The 19,438-nt window shown below is 32.3% G+C and overlaps 2 protein-coding genes across 2 annotated transcripts; one reads left to right on the plus strand and one right to left on the minus strand.

Moving 5' to 3' along the window:
• The first annotated feature begins 601 nt into the window (after positions 1 to 601).
• On the plus strand, positions 602 to 6,332 carry LOC115953278 (E3 ubiquitin-protein ligase APD2-like). Its single transcript, XM_031070873.1, has 10 exons — positions 602 to 1,133; positions 1,496 to 1,602; positions 1,897 to 2,022; positions 2,140 to 2,233; positions 2,825 to 2,899; positions 2,985 to 3,067; positions 4,562 to 4,708; positions 5,049 to 5,121; positions 5,199 to 5,550; positions 5,970 to 6,332. The coding sequence occupies exons 1-10, from the start codon at positions 815 to 817 to the stop codon at positions 6,043 to 6,045; spliced, it is 1,452 nt and encodes a 483-aa protein (XP_030926733.1). The 5' UTR covers positions 602 to 814; the 3' UTR covers positions 6,046 to 6,332.
• A 1,985-nt stretch (positions 6,333 to 8,317) lies between these two features.
• On the minus strand, positions 8,318 to 10,101 carry LOC115953296 (rhodanese-like domain-containing protein 10). The gene is made up of 2 exons (XM_031070897.1): positions 9,576 to 10,101; positions 8,318 to 8,744 (listed from the first exon to the last, which is right to left on the minus strand). The coding sequence occupies exons 1-2, from the start codon at positions 10,034 to 10,036 to the stop codon at positions 8,543 to 8,545; spliced, it is 663 nt and encodes a 220-aa protein (XP_030926757.1). The 5' UTR covers positions 10,037 to 10,101; the 3' UTR covers positions 8,318 to 8,542.
• Between the last annotated feature and the right edge of the window lie 9,337 nt (positions 10,102 to 19,438).

Here is a 19,438-nt window from a genome sequence, read left to right on the forward strand (position 1 = left end):
TGGGTCGGGCCGGGTCGGGTTTCAGGCAGCCAAACCCAATTTCTGTCGGGTCGAGTTTTGGGTCACAATAAACCCGACCCGACCCGACCCGACCCAATATCAGTCCTACACCTAACAATTATGGAAATAAAAATCATCAAAAAATAACTTATTTCTCTAAAATTTAAAATATATTATTTTCTAGGAAATATAATTGTATGAATGAGATTTTTCCTAAAATAGATTATAAGTTTTATTCTCACAATCAAGCTAATGAATAAATTTAGTTATTTTATTACAATACATTTTATTCTTGGTAATAAAGATTACCATTTTTGTTGTAATTCATATTTAGTGTACTAGTTCGGGAGTATAGCGAAATGGTATTCATTCTTCTCATATTTACAGTAGATCTTACCATAAATTTAATGAGTGAATCCTACCATGAATACAGGAGAAGATACCATCATTCACCGTCATTAGAATGGATTTAAGAATTACTGTTAACAAAGATTTTTTCCTCCAGGGAGTTCCAACTACCAACCCATGTTAAAAAAAAAAAAAATTAATAATAATAAAGGAACTAACCCCAAATAATTGTCACTCTTCCCCCAACTCCAACTACCATTCCAACAAAGAAGAAAGAAAGACCGACTGGTGAAAGTTGAAACTCTGTCTCTCTCTTTCAGTCTAATCCCAATGGACCTTTCTCTTCAGCGATTTCAACCTGTTCCTTCTTCTTCTTCTTCACTCCCTCCCCCTAGGGTTAGGGTTAGGGTTTCAATTTCCCTCCACAATTTTTCTCTTACTCTTCCTCCTCCTTTCGCTCTCTAGAATGGCAGACACTACGACGAGCACAGCTCCTTCTTCTTCTTCTGCTTCTACTTCTACTTCGTCGGCGGCGGCGATCAGTAGGGACACCTCCGGCGATGCGGCGTCGTCTTCGAACTCGTCGCAACTTCGCGAAAACGAAGACCAAACTCAAACTCAAAATGAGCATCAACACCGGTTTCGAGGCCATGAGATAGAGCGCCAACAAGTCGGCCATGTTCCTTTTCATCGTGGAGATCTATCGGGTTTCGATGACTCATCAACGGTCATCAGAGACGACACGTGGTCCTGCGTCATCGTCCTCCTCACCTTCTGGTTCTTCGGTACCCCTTATCTCTCTCTCTCACATTTAATTACACTTCTATCCTCCGTACTTGAGATTTGGAAAATATGAGAATGTTAATTTCGGTAAGTGGAAATACACGAAAAGATTGGATTCGAAATGAGGAAATTCGCTTATATATTAGTTAGAGTGAGTAAACAGAGAATGTAATTTTGGATAGAATAGAATGATGGAAAAGAATTTATGTGGCGGGGTTCGAGATTTGGGGTAATTAGTCTAGTTTAATTGTGCTTGTTAGAGTAATTAAGCTGAACCAAGTTTTGATTGTTAGAACACAGCATTTCATTTTCAATGTGGTTGATAATGTTAGCTAAGTTTTGGTGATTTTTGTGTTGCTTACAGTATCGATGACTTTGATATTGGGAGTCTATGGCTCAGTGAATTTACTGCTTGGACCTAATTGTTCACTTCTTTTGGAACCTAACCCAATTTTTGTGCAGTATATAAAGGTGATTGCCCCTTCATTTTTATTGTCATTTTTTTTTTCAATAGTTTGTGGTGAATGAAAATCCTCTGTCGGCTGTCCCACTCTGTGTGTTCCACTTGATGCCCTACAAGCTTGCAATACTTTTTATTCTCCTTATGAACAAACAAAAGTTTATATGGAAAAAAAAAAAAAAAAAATCAAACACATGGCATACTACAGTTAGTTTGTGAAGAATAAAGTGAAACACTAAGAGTGGGACATGAGACTTTGGTTCGTTTGTGGTGATGTGGTAATCTTAATTGGTTTATTAAAATAGGTGGAAGAGTTAAATGATTCAGGCCCCGGTCCAGTGTTATATGGGTTTTATAAAGCTCCGGATCTTGATACTGTTACCACTTGGTCTGAAACACGTAATACCACGGTTCAGGTTGATTCTCATGAGGCAAGTTTGCTTTGACAGAATATTTAATGCAACTCTGTATTTGTAGTATGTTCTTGAACCTTGTGATTGTATTGTTGACGTGGTGGGATTAACTTTTTTTTTTTCATCCTTATTCAGGAGTGGGCATATTTGCTAAATGCGGGGTCTCAGATAAATATTTCATATAGTGTGGTCTCCCCAGGGTCCTCTGTTTTTCTCATAATTGCTGAAGGTAATGTGTCTGTGTAGAAATTTTATGTTCGTGCAGAAATTCTTTTTTAATAGATAGGTGGTACTTCATTAAATAAAAAGGAAAGTAACATAAAAAAAACCAAAGCATGCAGGCAGTGTGCTAAGGATAAAACAAAAAAACTATAGTACATGTTCGCACAGAAATTCTTATGTATAGAAGTCAGTCACATTCTATGATAATGGAACGTCTCCATTTAATTTTACAAGTTTGAGTGAAAGCTTGGCGCCCTAACTATTCATAGTAAGCAATTAAAGTAACATCATTTGATTATAGATTTGCACTGTCAAATATGTTAAAAATAAAAAAGCCATTTGATTTCTCTCTCTCTCTCTCTCTCTCCCCATTAAGCAAGGTTTGGAGATTGACCTTCACACTGAAGCTAAATTTAACCTATCATAAGGCCTACCATAGTTGCAACATTTCTCTACCCTTCTTTATAATTATTTTTGAATCTTCTGTGAATGTGTGTGCATAATGTGAAATTTGTCTGTGTTTTTTCTTGTCTTTTAAATAAACTGATTGCAATTGTGCATTCATTGTCCAAATTATTCTGAAGCTGGGACATTGCAGGGAATGATGGCCTTTCTCAGTGGCTTGAGGATCCTACATACCCTAATACCACCTTATCCTGGAACCTTATTTCTGGTGAGATGGATGTTGGAAAGTACATATGTGACATGTTCTGTTTATTTCAATCATATACTGATGTTGGCAACCTCTGGTTATCCAGGAAGTGGCATGATTACACAGGACATATATGTGTCTTCTAGTTATTATGTTGCAGTAGGAAACTTAAACACAGAAGAAGTGGAGGTAATTTTGCAAAATTTTAACATATTATATTATAATTTACTGGTTTGATATGGCTTCAACTTGATCTATTTCAGAACCTTTATGATGATAAGTCCATGAATACACTTCTTTTTCTATTATCAATCTATGAAGAAATTCTGTTTTGTCTATCAGAAGTAATATTGTGTTACAACTGAAAAATGGAATCAACTAACTAATGTTTAATTCTGTTTTGGAACCTTTGGACTCTTGGCTCTTATTCGATGGCATATTAGGATTGCCTTGTAGTTGAATTGGTTAAATTAAAAAAAGTTGGCTGGTTTGGTCATTGTAATCTGTCCTGCTTAATTGAGCGAGCTTAAATTGAAGTACTATATAAACCATTCTATGGAAGAAACGTTAAGAATCTTGGAAGGTTTTCTATTCAATGCCACATCTAAGGAATTTAATAATATTTAAGGAAATTATTTGCTAGTATTTCTTTTCAATCATTATGAATGCCATAGCATCAGAGTGAGATTGTTACTGCCCTTTCAGTTATTAGTGATGGCTCTACATGACTTAAGGCTGATTCTGTAGCCCCTGCTTGATATTCAAATCAATTTATATAATGAATATATATTGAGCATGGCATTTATTTCTCTCTGATTTAGTTGTTAAGGGCAAAAGAAACCCCCCCCCCCTCCCCCCACCCCTCGCTAATACTGTCTTTAAAACTCATTGACTAATATGCAGTGATCTAAATGATTCATTCAATCCAACTTTTTCTCTTTTTTCAGTATGGAAAGTTTGGATACCCTTTATACTTTTAGCAACTGGATAGAAACTGCAATTTATAAGGCTTGTATAAATGGTTTAGTCATTCTCAATATGATAGGGTGGATGTGTCTTCACAAAGCCCTTTGTTCCCCAAACCTCCTTTATTTAAGGCACATTCTATGAAACTTGGGGAGCATAGTTCCAGTTCCATCCTGCTAACCTAATGCTCTAGATTTTGTGTCCATTAAATTGATTTAATTCCTTTCCTTTTTAAATCTAGAGATATTACTGAATGAAATTTTGAGTAAACTCACTTCTTAACTTAGGCATTTAAGTTGAATGGTAGACTTTTAGTTAGTCGGTCTGTGCTCATCAAAGTAACAAACTATTTTGTGAATACAATTTATTACTTTCACTGTCATATGATAAGCTAATTGGTTGGTGGGAACCCTAGAATTCCTGTAATCTTGGAGCTGCTAATTTTGTAAGTTTCAAGTAACCCTTGCATATAGTCAAAGTGTTTAGAGTGAGCGTCAATTTCAGTGAAATTTAAGGTCCTCAACGAGGGCTAGGATAGTTACAAGGTGACTATTGATAAGCAAGCCATTTAATTTCAATAAATCTATTCCTCAATAGAACATGGCTAGTCATTTCTTCTTGCCATTATCTATGGTTTAAGATATTTTAAGCAGTTATGATGTTTCTTCCTTGTCAACATTTAAGTTATTAACTTTTGTTGGTTCGAACATTAAACAGGTGCACTTAAGCCTCAGAGTGAAGGCTTATTTGTATAATACTACAGAAGCTTATTACAAGTGTACTTTTGCTGATGGGATGTGTGGTTTAAACGTTTTGTTTCCCAATGGGAATGCTGCTGTCCTAACATCTCCTAGTGCAGAACAGGTAAGACTGTAGTTCTCTTGGCAGTTACTGTCATTATTATCATTTGCTCAATTGAGTAAACTCTGGAGCAGAATTGAAAAAAACTTTTAATGTAGGAAATTGAAATTTATATATCAGTCTGGATGGTTAATATATTCAAATCATTTGTTCCGTAGGCACTATGTTCTTGAAATCATTGTTTCACTTGATTTTACAAAATTGTTTAATTACACACATGGTTTTGCACTGGAGACATTGGTAAAATACCTTCTTACCCTCTCCACTGGACTGAATTTTTTTCAAATCCCTTGTATGTACAACAAATTTTACAGTTATTCGGAATTTTCTTTAATTGCTTCAGGGTAAAACCAGTGATGAGTTGTACGTCAGATTGTCCTATGGACCAAGATGGGCCACATATATTGTTGGCATAGGTATACTTTCATTCTTCTATTGCTTCTCTTAATGGAACCTTTATTTATAAATTGTACCTTAATATTTACCCTTGTAGGTGGAATGACTGTGCTCATGTTATTCGCCTTTAACTACTTAAACAAGTTCCAATGTGTCCGTGAAGAGGGAAGGTATGTCCCTTACGGGGATATAGGATCTGAGAGGGCCCCTCTGCTTTCATTCAAGGATGATGATCTCTCAAGTTGGGGTTCATCTTATGATTCCGTTTCACATGATGAGGATGATATTGAAGACTTTCTAGCATTGGCTTCCCTAGAAGGGAAGTCCCAAGGGGATGGTGAAAACACTAACAATACCCGGCGTCTTTGTGCAATTTGCTTTGATGCTCCTAGAGACTGCTTTTTCCTTCCATGCGGGCACTGTGTGGCTTGTTTTGAATGTGCAACTAGGTAACTAGTCTCCATCCTTTCCCTTTTCTTTCTTTTTTTTTTTTCCCTCTTTTTTGATTGGTAAAATTTGACCATAGAACCGAGCCTAGCCTCACCCAATCCTTTATTGTTTGGTCCAAAGTCCAAGAGCAACAAATTGGTCCAAAGTACATATTATAGATTTTACTAGAACAGATTGAACACCATTTATGATCTTGCAAATGGTAGAGGCACAGGTATTAATAATATGATATAACATGTAAAAATGTTACGAAGCATGTTTTCTCTTATTTGCCATGCTTAAACGAGATGAAATTTGCCTTCTTTCTTGTCACAAACATAGGTGTTACATTCTGTACTGTGCTACTGTGGCACCGTTCTTGACAGATTATGAGGGCAATATAGGCTTTCATGACATGATTCAATCTAAACCCTTGCAGGATAGCGGAGGCGGCTGGTACTTGCCCAGTCTGTCGTAGGACCATGAAGAAGGTGAGAAAGATTTTTACAGTTTAAGCGACATAATTTCTTGTTAAAGTGGGTAAAGCCAAGTTGAATAATATGCAACGTGGATTAGTTGTCTACACCAATGCTTTCCTGCCAATCAATAGCATTCATTGAGTAAAATTTGTAGCCGGATCATCAGGTATTGTTTGAAAGTGGAATGACCATATCTTGTGTTTTTTTTCCAGTGGACTTTCCACAGTATAAAACAATTTCTGGGTATAGGAATGTGAGAATACACACGTAATATTTAACGTAATGGAAATGTTTTTATTCATTTCTTTGATAGGTTAGATTTTTGGATTTTTCTTTTTTCTTTTTCGCTAATTCCAGTTTTCCATTGATGTGCTAATACACTAGAATTATATAATACTGGAAGAGGCGACCTTTCTACTGGGTCTACCATGTAAAAGAAGATTTTATTTACAACAGCTGTGGGTGTCTTGTCTGCCTCTTTTTATCGGAGATCATAAACAACAAAGAAATCTTACAAGCACAAATCGTCCATAAAGGCACATTGAAGCAATTCATTAATAACTAAACTAAAGGAATAATGTAAAAGGGCACCAATTGACTCGTTGAACATCTAGTTTGAATTTTTAAACCCTTAAAAATTAGGGAAATCGTGAAATTGATGATCCTATATCTCACTGTTGTGGAAAATAATGTTTGCATGCCTGTGATTGATTTCAATATATTAAAAAAAAAATTACAGAAAAAATTTAATTAAAAAAATTCTTAATTTAATTTGAACTCCCCCTCTCTCTCTCAATTATTTTCCTCTTTTATGTAGTCGTCACCAACTATCACAATATATCACCATACAAATCTGGCCATCTGCCAAATTGGCCCACAAAGTCAAAAATCCTATCACGAAAGAGAGGGTATTGTGGGAAAATATGGCTAAATAAACAAGTTTTGATTTAACAATACAAATCCTAAAAAATTAGCAATGACAAAAATAAATAGATAGAGTTAGAAAAATCTCACAAACTATAGAATCACGCAAAATGCGTTGTCTTTAAAGGTTGATTTGTGCCACCCGGAGTAGAACTCGGTGTGAATGACTCTCTTGGCCGAACAACTCCCTAAGATTAGACTATAGTAATTTCTTCAAGTTGATCATACTCAAGCAAGAAAAACTAAGAACAACCTTAATTTGCCTTTCCTTAAAACTAAAAATTGATGCTGAAATTTTTAGTGGAGATGAGCAAAAAAAACAGAGCAAAAACAGAGGGAAGAGGCGGCTGTTGTAGCTGAAAAACTAAAGAGTTAAAGAAGTGGATATAGGGTTTAATATACTAACTAATGTGAGGGCTGAAGGACTGCATGTAATGGTCACTGTGCAAGCCAACGGGCTACACATTAAATGCCCCAATGGGCTGCTTATTTAATGCCTAATGGGCAGAACCAAAATGAGCTAGAGGAAAAGAATTAGAAAAAGGATGAGGAACAAGAGAGAAAGAGACAAGCCTAAACCCAATCCAAGCCCAACTCCAACTTTTAGCCCATTATTTTTCAAGCTAACACTTAAGTGGTGTTATGGTTTATAAACATATATGTAAACTCATCTCTAACCAATGCGGAACACAAACATATTTTAAGTGTTTGAAACACAGATACTCCAACAAGTATATCATGAGACCACCATTTTGTAGCATGCGAGACTCACAAGTGTAAGACCCACATATGTTATGAGTAACAAATCTTAGATCGTCTTATAAGATACTTTTACTTGTCACATATAAGTTGAAAAACCTACCAAAACTGACCTTGACCCTTTTTGAATCCACTGCCATCATCGCAGTGATGAACCTTTGCTCAAAAACCCTATGAACCTATACCTCCATCCCAAATCCAAACCAGACACCAAACCCCGTATAACCAACAAGTTTATACCAAAATAAAAAAGAAACTGCCAGCATGGTTTATGTACATGACACGTGGAGCAATTTCACAAAGTAAAGATATAAAAAGAAGAATGATAAAGAAAAAGAGATCCTAAAGACGAGACTGATCAGAATTTGTATTTGTTATCCTTAGCTAGTTAGCTTAGTCATAGGTTAAGGAGTAGTGTAGCAGTTAGATCGACCATTGTATTGAACAATTGAGTGGGATCTTTTGCAGAGTTTGTCAAGTCTGCTTGAGCATCTTTAACGAAATGTAGCTGTAGGGGATATTTAGTAAATCACATAGTTGATTGTTGAATAAAAAATGAAACGAAATACGTTTGAACTGATTTTATTTTGTGTCCCATCTGTTTATATGCATACTGAATAAAAAATAAAATAAACTCATTCTGTTGATTGATTTTGTTTAAAACCGACCCTCTTGTCTTATTTGATCCTTAATACATGTGTAGTAAATGAAATTGCAAAAAAAAGAAAAAAAAAAAAAAAAGATCTTGAATTCATGGGACCCTTCAGTCTGATTGCTCAAAGCCAATCATTGCTTGCAGCTAATTTAATATAACAAAAAGTTGAGCCCCAAAGTACAGCAAAATCAAAGGTCAATTACTTTTACCCACACTCTGTAAGAAAATGAGCAATTGAAGGAAATAGTATGATGCACCCCCTATTGTTGCATACTGCAACTTTTCAGTCCCTTCTACTTCTGGGAAATCTTCATCTCCCGAGCGATTGAATCCCCCAGCCAACCACCCCAAGTTCTTGTATCCTCCTTCATATAACTTTGTAGCTGCCATAATGGACCTGAAATAACAACAACAAAATCAAGAAATTGCTAATTAAATTATCAAGTTAGTGCTAATTTCTTAGCCTGTTGAATAGAACATGATGCCCTTCATTTTACTTGAAATGGAAAGAGTTTCACAATTGAAATTTTATTTTCTAGATTTGACAGTAAATAAGCATTGACACTTTAAAGCTTGGAACATGATCCTCTCTATTTTACTTAAAATGGAAAGAATTCATTTCATAGATAAGATTTTATATCTTGGATTTGACAGTATACAAAATGTCACGTCATTTAAAATTTGAAAAGATATACTTTTAGATTTGTAATATTTAATTTAAACTATGAAATGAATCCATTTCAATGGAAAGGATCCTAACACTTAAAATTGTTTTTGTCCCGAACACACCAAAATACCTTATCCTCATGCTCATCCTCATTATATTAGATGAAAAAAATTATTTAAAAAGATTTCTTTGATTCTAATTATATTTTCAAAGATTTTGATAGTTGCTATTTATTTTAAAAACTTAAAATAATCATTATATATATATATATATGTATGCATGTATGTATGGATGTATTCCAATTTTGTTCTAATTTTTCAAAAATTGATGTATACTATTGTGTGACTTGTGTCAATGTTTGTGTCCATGCTTTATTTGTTTGACAATGCATAAGATCTCATGAATGCACCTTAGATTTATAATATTTGATCTAATTATTAATTAACTATGAATTGGATCGATTTTAAATAGAGAGATCATTCAATATATGTGCATGACAATTTATTACAATCCATGCCCAGCTAGCGCCTTCAGCCTTGAATATGAAAATGAAATTCTCACCTTAGCCCTTCACCACAAGCTACAAGAAGTTTAGAGTCCTTATCAGGAACAACCTCCTCTACTCGCAACAAGAAATCAGGATTCATGGTAGTTAAATATTGGCCAGTCCATAGCCCAATGTAGCCAAAATGCACCCACTTCTTCAAAAGTGTAAGAGGGCTATTGTCCTTGTCCTCAATAAACAGTGGAACATACAGTGACCCCTTCACACGAGCCTTCTCTGTCTCCCAAACGGGTCTGATGTCCAGGAGTGTGAAGCCATCGGAATTAATGGCTGCCACTGCTTCCTTTGGCTGTATGGCCCTGATGGCCTGGGACTGTATGAGCTGCCGGGCATTATTGCTGCTGGACACTGCATTGACTTGAAGTGTTGGTCTTCTTTTGGTGGTGGGAAGGGGTGGCTTAGGTTGTTTCTCATGCTTTGAATTGAACGTGGATATGTGGTTCAGTTGGATTGCCATCTCTCTCTCTCTTATCCTGAACTGAAAATCTGTGTTATTGATATTTGTGCAGTGAATTAATCCAATGATCCCTTTATTTTGAGCTATTTCTAACTTCTAAGCAACAGGCATCGAGTCAAGGGTTCGACTCCTGGATAGAGACATGAGTGAGCTTTTTTAATAAAATAGATAGGTTAGGATTTAAAACTTATGATATCCATTTTTATGATGAACTAGTTATAAATTTACGCGATACAACTTATAAGTATTACCTTCTCAAAAAAAAAAAAAAACTTATAAGTATTAGTCCCAAAATCTTTTTAAAAATGACAAGATTACTTTCTACTTATAAAAAAAAATACATGACAAAGTATAATTGATATAATATATTATATTTTTTAAATTAAGTTATCTATATTTTTTATTTGAAAGTGTTTTAAAATTTGTAAGTTTTTCTTTTTTTCGAGGAATATAATACATTTTACATTCAATTATCATATAAAGTGAGATATTTTATAAATAATGTAATATGAGGTTGAAATTTATTTCTACTATTTTTTAAAAAGAATTCATCCTCTAAAACGGACCAAATTGGATTGAAGTGGACCAAATGGACTAAACAGATCGATGTGGACCAAATTGAAGTGGACTGCATTAGATCGTATGGACCAAATTAGACTAAATTGGACTGAATTGCATAGAAGTGGATCAAATAGACTGAAATGAACCGAATTAGACTGACGTGGACTGAATTGACCTAATTAGACCAAAGTTGACCAAATTAGACTGAATTGGACCATATGGACTGAATTAGACCAAAGTGGACCGAATTGGAGCAAAAGAACCAAAATGCTAAACTGATATGACTCAATAGGAGTGTAGCAACAATATATAAATATAGATGATAGGATTTCAAATTTGTGGCATTTGTTCCAATATTACTGCTTTATACCATTAAGTCAATACACATGCTTTATGATAATTACTCATTTTCATTAGGTCAAGACATCAATTTTTTTGTAAGCAAGTTTTTAATCTAATTTCTTTATATGATGATAAGAAACTTTATTAGTTAAGCTAATTGAAATTCACATGAGAGAGCTATTTCTAAACATGACATTATATAATGTTTAGTAAACAATCACATAGTGTGAAATGTGAATGTCTAGTTCACCCCTCGCAATAGTTGATGAAATTTTTGGTTCTTGAATAGAGAACTTAGAAGTGAAGATAGAATTTCTGTATCAAAAAAAGAAGTTAAGATAGAATTTCATTAAGAAAATTCTCTTAACTTTTATAAATCTATAATGATTTTATTAATGAGAATTAGGGAGTTACAAAATATCTAAAAAGAAATAATAGCAACTGCATCACTCATTTTATATTTGACAATATCATTCCAGAAATGTGTCAGGGATAGAATCGCTAGATAATAAGAATCCTGTAGTCTCACTAATTGTCTGGCAAATTCAGCCACACATATCTCTATAGATCTAGCTAGCAAGTAATGGTAGGAAAAAAAAATTGAACTCCAAACATAAATAATTGAGAGAGCTAGTGTAAAATGTTCCGATAGTGGTTGTTTGATTCACTGAATATGTATTTGAACATTTTTCTAACATCAACAATGAATATAGTGTTTTTGGGACACTTGTATGGTAGGCAAAATGGAATTGAAAAATGTGTTATAAATTTGGAGGTTTCAACTTTCAAGTTCCATTTACAACACTATGGTCACATATTTTTCGGGGTGATTCATGGGTAAAAAGTGAAACAGTTTGGCCAAATAATGTAATATTCAATCTTTAAAAAAAAAAAGAAAAAAAAGAAGGCTTTGGGGTCATTTTACACTAACGTTTTCTACTACTAAATTTAAATATATCAGTAATCATGGTTAGCTATCCATACGGAATTTCTTTTATTAGATTGCCACCAAACAACTTGACTCAGTTTGTTTCGGTATAAAATGCTTTCTAACATTGAAGCATTTGAATTGTTGGCCTTCCTAGACTTGTTCTTGCATTCTCAATAGAGAATGCACTACTTCCAATAAAATGCTCTTCCTTAAAAGATGGGAATCGAAATAAAGACATAATTTTCAATCCAAATGTTTTTTTTATTGTTGAGTATTGCATACGAAGGAAAGATTAACTGCTTATTTAGTTGAAGTTGAAAAATTTTGCTGAAAGTATTATAGATAAAAGTAAAAGTGCTGAAAGTATTATAAGTAAAAGTAAAAGTTAACAAAAATAGTACAGTGAGACTCATAAATAGATAAAAAAAATAAAATAACACCCATGAATAATAGCAAAAATAAGTTAAATAGTAAAATAAGTTGACTTTAAAGTCACTTCCCAAATGCAACTTAAAAGACTTAAATAAATAACAATGACTAGCAATTCAAATTAACAACTTTCAAACTTCATGTTCGACTTCTTGACACAAACTAGAATGCTATTCAAACTTCAATGGGAGGGGAGGAACTGGTGTTGGCCATGATTGTTGCTGAAGTAGGAAGACAGATTTTGCTTTGTCAACTAAGTGTTGTTGCTGCCTTAGGAAGAGAGATTTTGAGTTGTCAACTATGTTTTCCTTCGTATTTTCTAGTTCGATGGCAACTTTCAATACCATCGTTTGCAAGTCCCACATAAGAATGTAATTGCGGAAATTGAAGAAGAAAATTTTATCATCATTTGGGTGGAAAGCTGGCAACAGCACCATCGGTGATAAAGACGCTAATTTCGCAAGATTGGGATATTTTAAAACCATGTCCACAATATAAACTTCGTGTTTCAGGCACCATCTACCTCCATTATCATAATCCTCCAGTTCCCAAATAGAAAATTTGTCACCAGTTAGAAATTGGTTCATGTATCTCGATGGAGAATATTGATGGATTATCCGAAGATGCCCTCGAAACACACAAAGAGAGACTGATCAGTATCCATTATACGGAAAGCTGATGGGTGTTTCAATATAACCGCATCGTTCTGCATCGTTGAATGGATCGAACACAACAATGCCTTGGAGTTCTTCATATGTATAATTCGCCAAATGCATCATCGCATTGCATGCAACAACACCAGCTTCCTTAGATATGTAACTGTGCCGTGTCAATCCCCGTGGTGGCAAAGAAACAACTGAGTTGCACCATTCACCAGTGTCGGAAGAAAAAATCTGCATATGTAATTTAGTATTGGGGTGAGTGGGAGGATGAAAGCGTACCACCTTATATCTGTAATGTGTAATGTGCATGGGTTTTACATCCCTGCTCTTTATCACAACTATATGGATCGCATATAAAGCCAACTATAATGTCGTCCAAGTTACTATAGAAGTGAAGGGGAAGGTGAGGGAGCGTGATCCATTGTTTTGTAAGCGGATTGCAGATGCAATACTCACAAAAACCTGGCTTAAAATTTAAAATAAAGTCTTCCTGAACTTCTCTGTATAGTAACAATAAGTCGTTGAACGATGCTCTGATTATATAGTGATAATCTTTCCTTACTCCTCACTTGATACAGGGAAGAAAGTTGAGAACATCATCACCGACGACACAGTCCCCAGAATTATCGGATGGAAAAACCAGGAGGTCCAGGAAATTCTTAGTCGAACTAAAACAATTCTGTAACACGAGTAAAAGGGTCTGAGTTCGAGTCTGATGAATTTGATTCACTGAATTGATGGCGGTGGTGAATGAAGCCGCAAACAAAGTAAGGATCGGAAATAAGAGAAAACCAGCGCTTTGAGGCGGATTTGAATTGGAAAGCAGATCGACAAGGGAGTCGATAAAAAATCTCCGACAACAGAGCATCAGGTAGTTTGTTGATCAATTCATATAATGGTTCCGATGATTGGGTCGGATTTTCTTTTCTTCTTTTGCGAAGTGGGAGCAAAGAAAGGTCTGTGCTTGACTTCGAAAGAGACATGGCTGCGGCAAAAGCAGAGAGATTTGTTGGGGAAGAAGAGAAACAGACGTACTTGTATCTACTCTCTCTACCTCTAGGGTTTGTGTTTATGTGAGTGGGTATAAGTAGGGGTGTGCAGTATTTAATATATATATATATATATATATATATATTACATATATTATATAATTAATAATTTTTTTTTTAAATAAGAAACTCTTTGTCATCAGACCAAGACATCAATCAGTTTTTGGTGTAGGCAGGAATTGAACCCCAAATCTCTTATTCAACCATCAGAAACTTTACCAGTTGAGCTAACTGGAACCTACAATTACTATTGTTGTTTAGTCATTAGTATTATTTACCTTTAAAGAGTTATATTGATACTCATCTTTAGGTTTTTTTAATATATTTATATTTTTTCTACTTAATTTAATAATAATCTATATATCATATAATATATAATAAAAGTTGAGCTTAGACGCCGTGGTTGCGCCAAGTGGCTTCACCAAATTGCAGAAATTTTAATAAATTTTTAGATTTTAAGAATAGATATATACATATTTTTTGGATAAATATGACAAATCAAGTAATGAACTAAAGTAATATTTGATTTACAACTATAGCAGTTGTGTAAATCTAAAATGTTATCAACAAAGTCTAAAATCAATAGACTCTTCATCTAATCCTTTTTTTTTTTAATTTAAATTATATTATCACGTGTAACAAAAAAACAAAATACGTACATAGTACACATTAAAGTTGAAAAAATAATCTTAATTAAAAAAAAAAACCAACAACATAGTACATGTTTCTATGATATTAAAAAAAAAAAAAAACAGATATAACTACACTTAAAAAGAAAATAGCAAAAAATATATATATAATAATAATAATACTACACGTAAAAAGAACCTTATTTTTTATAAAAACAAAAACCAACAACATAGTACACATTTATATGATTTTAACTTCTCCTATAATTTCTAAGTTGATAAAAATCATAATTTGATTACAATCCAAATTCTATCATAATTTGATTACAATCCAAGTTCTATCTTAATTTGATTACAATCCAAATTCTTCATCTAATCCTTTATAAAAAAATTCTTAATTAAAAAAAAGGTAAAATTTAAGTTGATAAAAATCATAATTTAATTACAATCAAAATTTTATCTTTATTTGATTTCAATCTAAATTCTTTATCTAATCCTTTATAAAAATTAAAATAAAAATTTACTTAAAAAAAACCTGCAACATAGCACACGTTTGAGTTGAAAAAAAAAATCTTATTAAAAAAAAAAAGTTGAAAAACAAATCTTAATTAAAAAAAAAAATAGCAACATAGAGCACATTTTTATGATTTAAAAAAAAAAAATCGATATAGCTACACTTAAAAAGAAAACAGCTAATAAAAAAATATATAATAATACACGTAAAAAGAAAATAGCTCTACCAATTAAGTTTGAATTCAAGAGAAATTGAGTTGAACTAAAACTCTACTAAACCTACTCCACTCTACTATTTAAGAATGCTAAAATCAATACATAAAAAACCAAAATTAATTAAGTGAAGAACTACTAAATGAAGGATTTGGCTTCTTCAATGAGAATAGCTATCTTCTTTTTACTTTTTACTTTTTGCATTTTTCTATTAATGTAGTTCAATTATTGCTTAAATTCTATGCTTTTTTAAAAATATTTTACATAATGCAATTCATCTTAATTATTGATGTATTTTTTTGATTTAGTGTTCTTAATTGATTGTGCAGATTATTTCCTCACTTATAGCAATATCAAGATGGCTAGATACAAATGACAACATCAAAATAGTTAGACACGGGTAATTTATATGTAAACTTTTACACATTTACATTGTAATACAATTTTTCTTTTTCTTTATGTACTTTCATTTATCTATTTTTTAAATTATTTTGATTGTGATACTCTAGAAGGTCTAGATACTTATGTTTTTTTTTTTTTTGTAATTTATGGCATATTTGTTTCGGTCAAAATATAATCACTGAATCTATTTGAGATGGAGCTCATCTACAATATGAAATTATGAGATTTATGTGAGAAGAGCTATCTTCATTTTTTTTTTTTAGTTTCTATTTTTCTATTAAAGTAGTTCAATTATTGCTTAAATTATATGATTTAAAAAAAAATTAGATAATGCAATTTATCTTAATTATTGATACTACTTTTTTATTTGGTGTTCTTAATTGATTATACAGATTATCTCCTCCCTTATGGAAACATTAAAGTGGTTATGATTGGTAATTTATAGATAAAATTTTACATTTATATTGTAGTCTAAATACTTACATTTTTTGTAATTTATGGATTTTTTTTTGGTAGTTTATGGATTTTTTTTTGGCCATATATGCAAGAAATTTATCTATAATTAGAATGGAAATATTTTTAAGTGCCACACACACACACACACATAATCAAATTACAATTTTAATACTAAGATCTTTTAAAAATTTAAAACTTGCCATAATTTTTTTAAAATATTTTATAATATCTTTTTTTGCAAAAAAAAAAAAATACTTACATAATATACATTTTCCATGTACTTAATTTTAAAAATATTTTTACCATTTTGTTTGTTATTAAATTTGATTATATTATCAAAAATAATAATAATTTATATATAAGTTTTTTTTACTAAGCCGTGCATTGCACGGGCATAATACTAGTATATATATAAAACCGAAACCTTTGCTGGCATCACAATTTTCCACGTCAGCACAATATTTAAAAAATAAAAAATAAATAAAAATTATAACTCCTCAAAACCCTAGCATCCTTACCCCTCTCTCAAGTTAAGAAATATAAAGTCACGGTTTCTGCAAACTTTCTCTTTCTCCAGACGTAGGAAGCCCTAAAGCATTCAAGATCTACAAAACCCTAGCAACCTTACCCCTCTCTCAAGTTAAGAAATATAAAGTCACGGTTTCTGCAAACTCTCTCTTTCCAGACGTAGGAAGCCCTAAAACATTCAAGATCTACAATGCACGGTATAGATTTTAGCTTATAAAGTTCAGCTTTTGTAAGGTTAGTTTTGTTTATATATTAATTAATACATAGTACTTTGTTCACCATTCAATACTCATATAATCAATTTCCAATTCAGTGTTCAAGAATTAAACCAAAATTCTAACTATGCTATCATAAAATATTATTATTAGTATGAATTTTATAGAGTTGCGGTGTTCAAGAATTAAATCAAAATTCTTTTAAATTATCTACAATATTTTGTCCTCTGAAAATTTTATCTCTTTGATTTTAGTATATTGTGTTTCTTAAACTATAGAGAGATTTTCTTTGGTTTCTGCAAACTCTCTCTCTCTCCAAATGTAGGAAGCCCTAAACGCACGGTATAGCATTCAAGATCTACAACTCACGGTATAGATTTTAACTTATAAAGTTTAGCTTTTGTAAGGTTAGTTTGTTTATATATTTAGTCCTTATGTTTAGGTTTAGGTTTTAAGAGATTTATATATTACTACTATGTGGCTGAATTTCCCGTGACATCAGTTTTATGTTTTTTTATTTTTTATTTTTAATTTGTTTTATGTAAGGTTAGTTTGTTTACATTAGTTCTTTATCTCAAAGATAAGGCTTTTATTTCTACCGCAAGAACTATTTAGGTATGTATCCCTTGCAAGCACATATGAACTTAAATTGTCTTTTAATATATGCATGCTTTATTATTTTCTAATAGTTTTCCCATGCATCGCACGGGTTAGCGACTAGTAATAATAAATTGTCGAACTCATTTGTTCAACCCTCTCATGCACATCCGTATAAGGGACCTTTGCCAAAGTCAATAATATCAAAACATTCCATCCCTTTGCCATAATTGTTTTTCTATGTGACAAGATGTGGTTGACCGCTTTATCAATTACATGGACTTTTATTATTTTTTTCATTCATTTAAAGTCTATCATATAAATTAAATTTTACAAATTGAAGTGTATATGAAAGGACACGGTTCAAGAATTTTTTTTTTCCCAACATTAGCCTGATTTCGGCCCTCAAATTTTTTTTTTTTTTTTTCCTGTTGAACATTAGTGATAAAATTTTCAATTCTATTTGTGATGTTCTAAAATTATTATGAAGAATTGAACATATTCAATTGGGAATTAGAGAAAGTTTGAATAATATGAGAAAATATAATCAGAACAATTAACACAAAGAGTGAAAACAAGCCGAGTTTGATATTTTTTTGCATGAACCCAAGTAATTTCCAATATAAACCATGCAACACAATTGCCATCAGCTTGACCAAACCCTGGAGTAATATAATCTCAAATTCAACAAGTGTGTTTTATCTGATGAGGAGGAGGAAGAACAAGATGAAGAAGGGGTTAAAAGGTAAAGCGTCAAGGTATTAATTGTTATTTTTTCAAAGATAAATGAAATAGTGATCTTAAAATATATGAACTTATATAATTCTATTACACTATATCTCAATATATGCGATGATTTAATTAAGTAAATAACTCTATTTATTTACTATTTCTTAAGTTTAAATATTAATTAAAAAATATTAATTGATATAAGTGGAACAACAATATTTCAAATACATATTTGAAATGCAAGTTGGCGACACAATAGAAATTGCAAATTGTGTAGTGTTTGACAAAAGAGCAGAGGAGTTAATTTTATGCAACTCTCTAATATGGAAGACGTGATACGAATGGTTGAAACATTTTATTTGTCTAATTGGATGAAACTAATTATGTTAGATTGAAAACTAATGTTTTGCTCTTCGAGACTATATAAAATAATTAAATGAAATAAGATTTTTCCATGTTTAAATTTATAGATAAACATTTTATCTGTTTAGTACGCCTGCACATATAAAAATACAATAATTGCAAATTGTAGCTCTCCAAGAAATATATCTTCAAAACCTCCTCCATTTTTTCTTTTTCTTTTTTTGAGAAGACTAAGTATTTATAATACACTCATGGAGAGAGAGGAGAAGGTCCTAAAGAAACTGACAATTGTGTATATCTAAAAGAGCCTAACTCTTGAATCCCACTGTTTTTTTTTTCTTTGAGAATAGTAAGTATTTATAACACACACACACGGAGAGAGGAGATAAGGTTTTAAAGAAACAGACAATGGTGTATATTTAAAAATGCCTAACTCTTGTATATCCAAAACCTCCTTATTGTAGTTTAGTAAAGCTTGACCTATTTATTGCTAAGTATGGAGTTGGTGCAAAAATTTGTAACTCTAAATAAATAAGTTCATTATTAACCTATTTAAATAAGTGCTGAAATCTTTATATTTTCACAATAACATTCGGTTGTGTTTCAATTTATTTGTTAAATTGTACTTGGTATCATCTTAGCATTGAAGTCGTAATTGAGTGTGTGGGTGTGTTCATTTTTCTTGTGCTATGTTGCATCTCACCAAAAACTCATTGGACGTGTTCATTTTTCTTGTGCTATGTTGCATCTCACCAAAAACTCATTGGACGCATAAATCTTGAA

The sequence above is a fragment of the Quercus lobata genome, chromosome 7 (genome assembly GCF_001633185.2).
Source record: "Quercus lobata isolate SW786 chromosome 7, ValleyOak3.0 Primary Assembly, whole genome shotgun sequence".
Classification (NCBI taxonomy): Eukaryota; Viridiplantae; Streptophyta; class Magnoliopsida; order Fagales; family Fagaceae; genus Quercus; species Quercus lobata.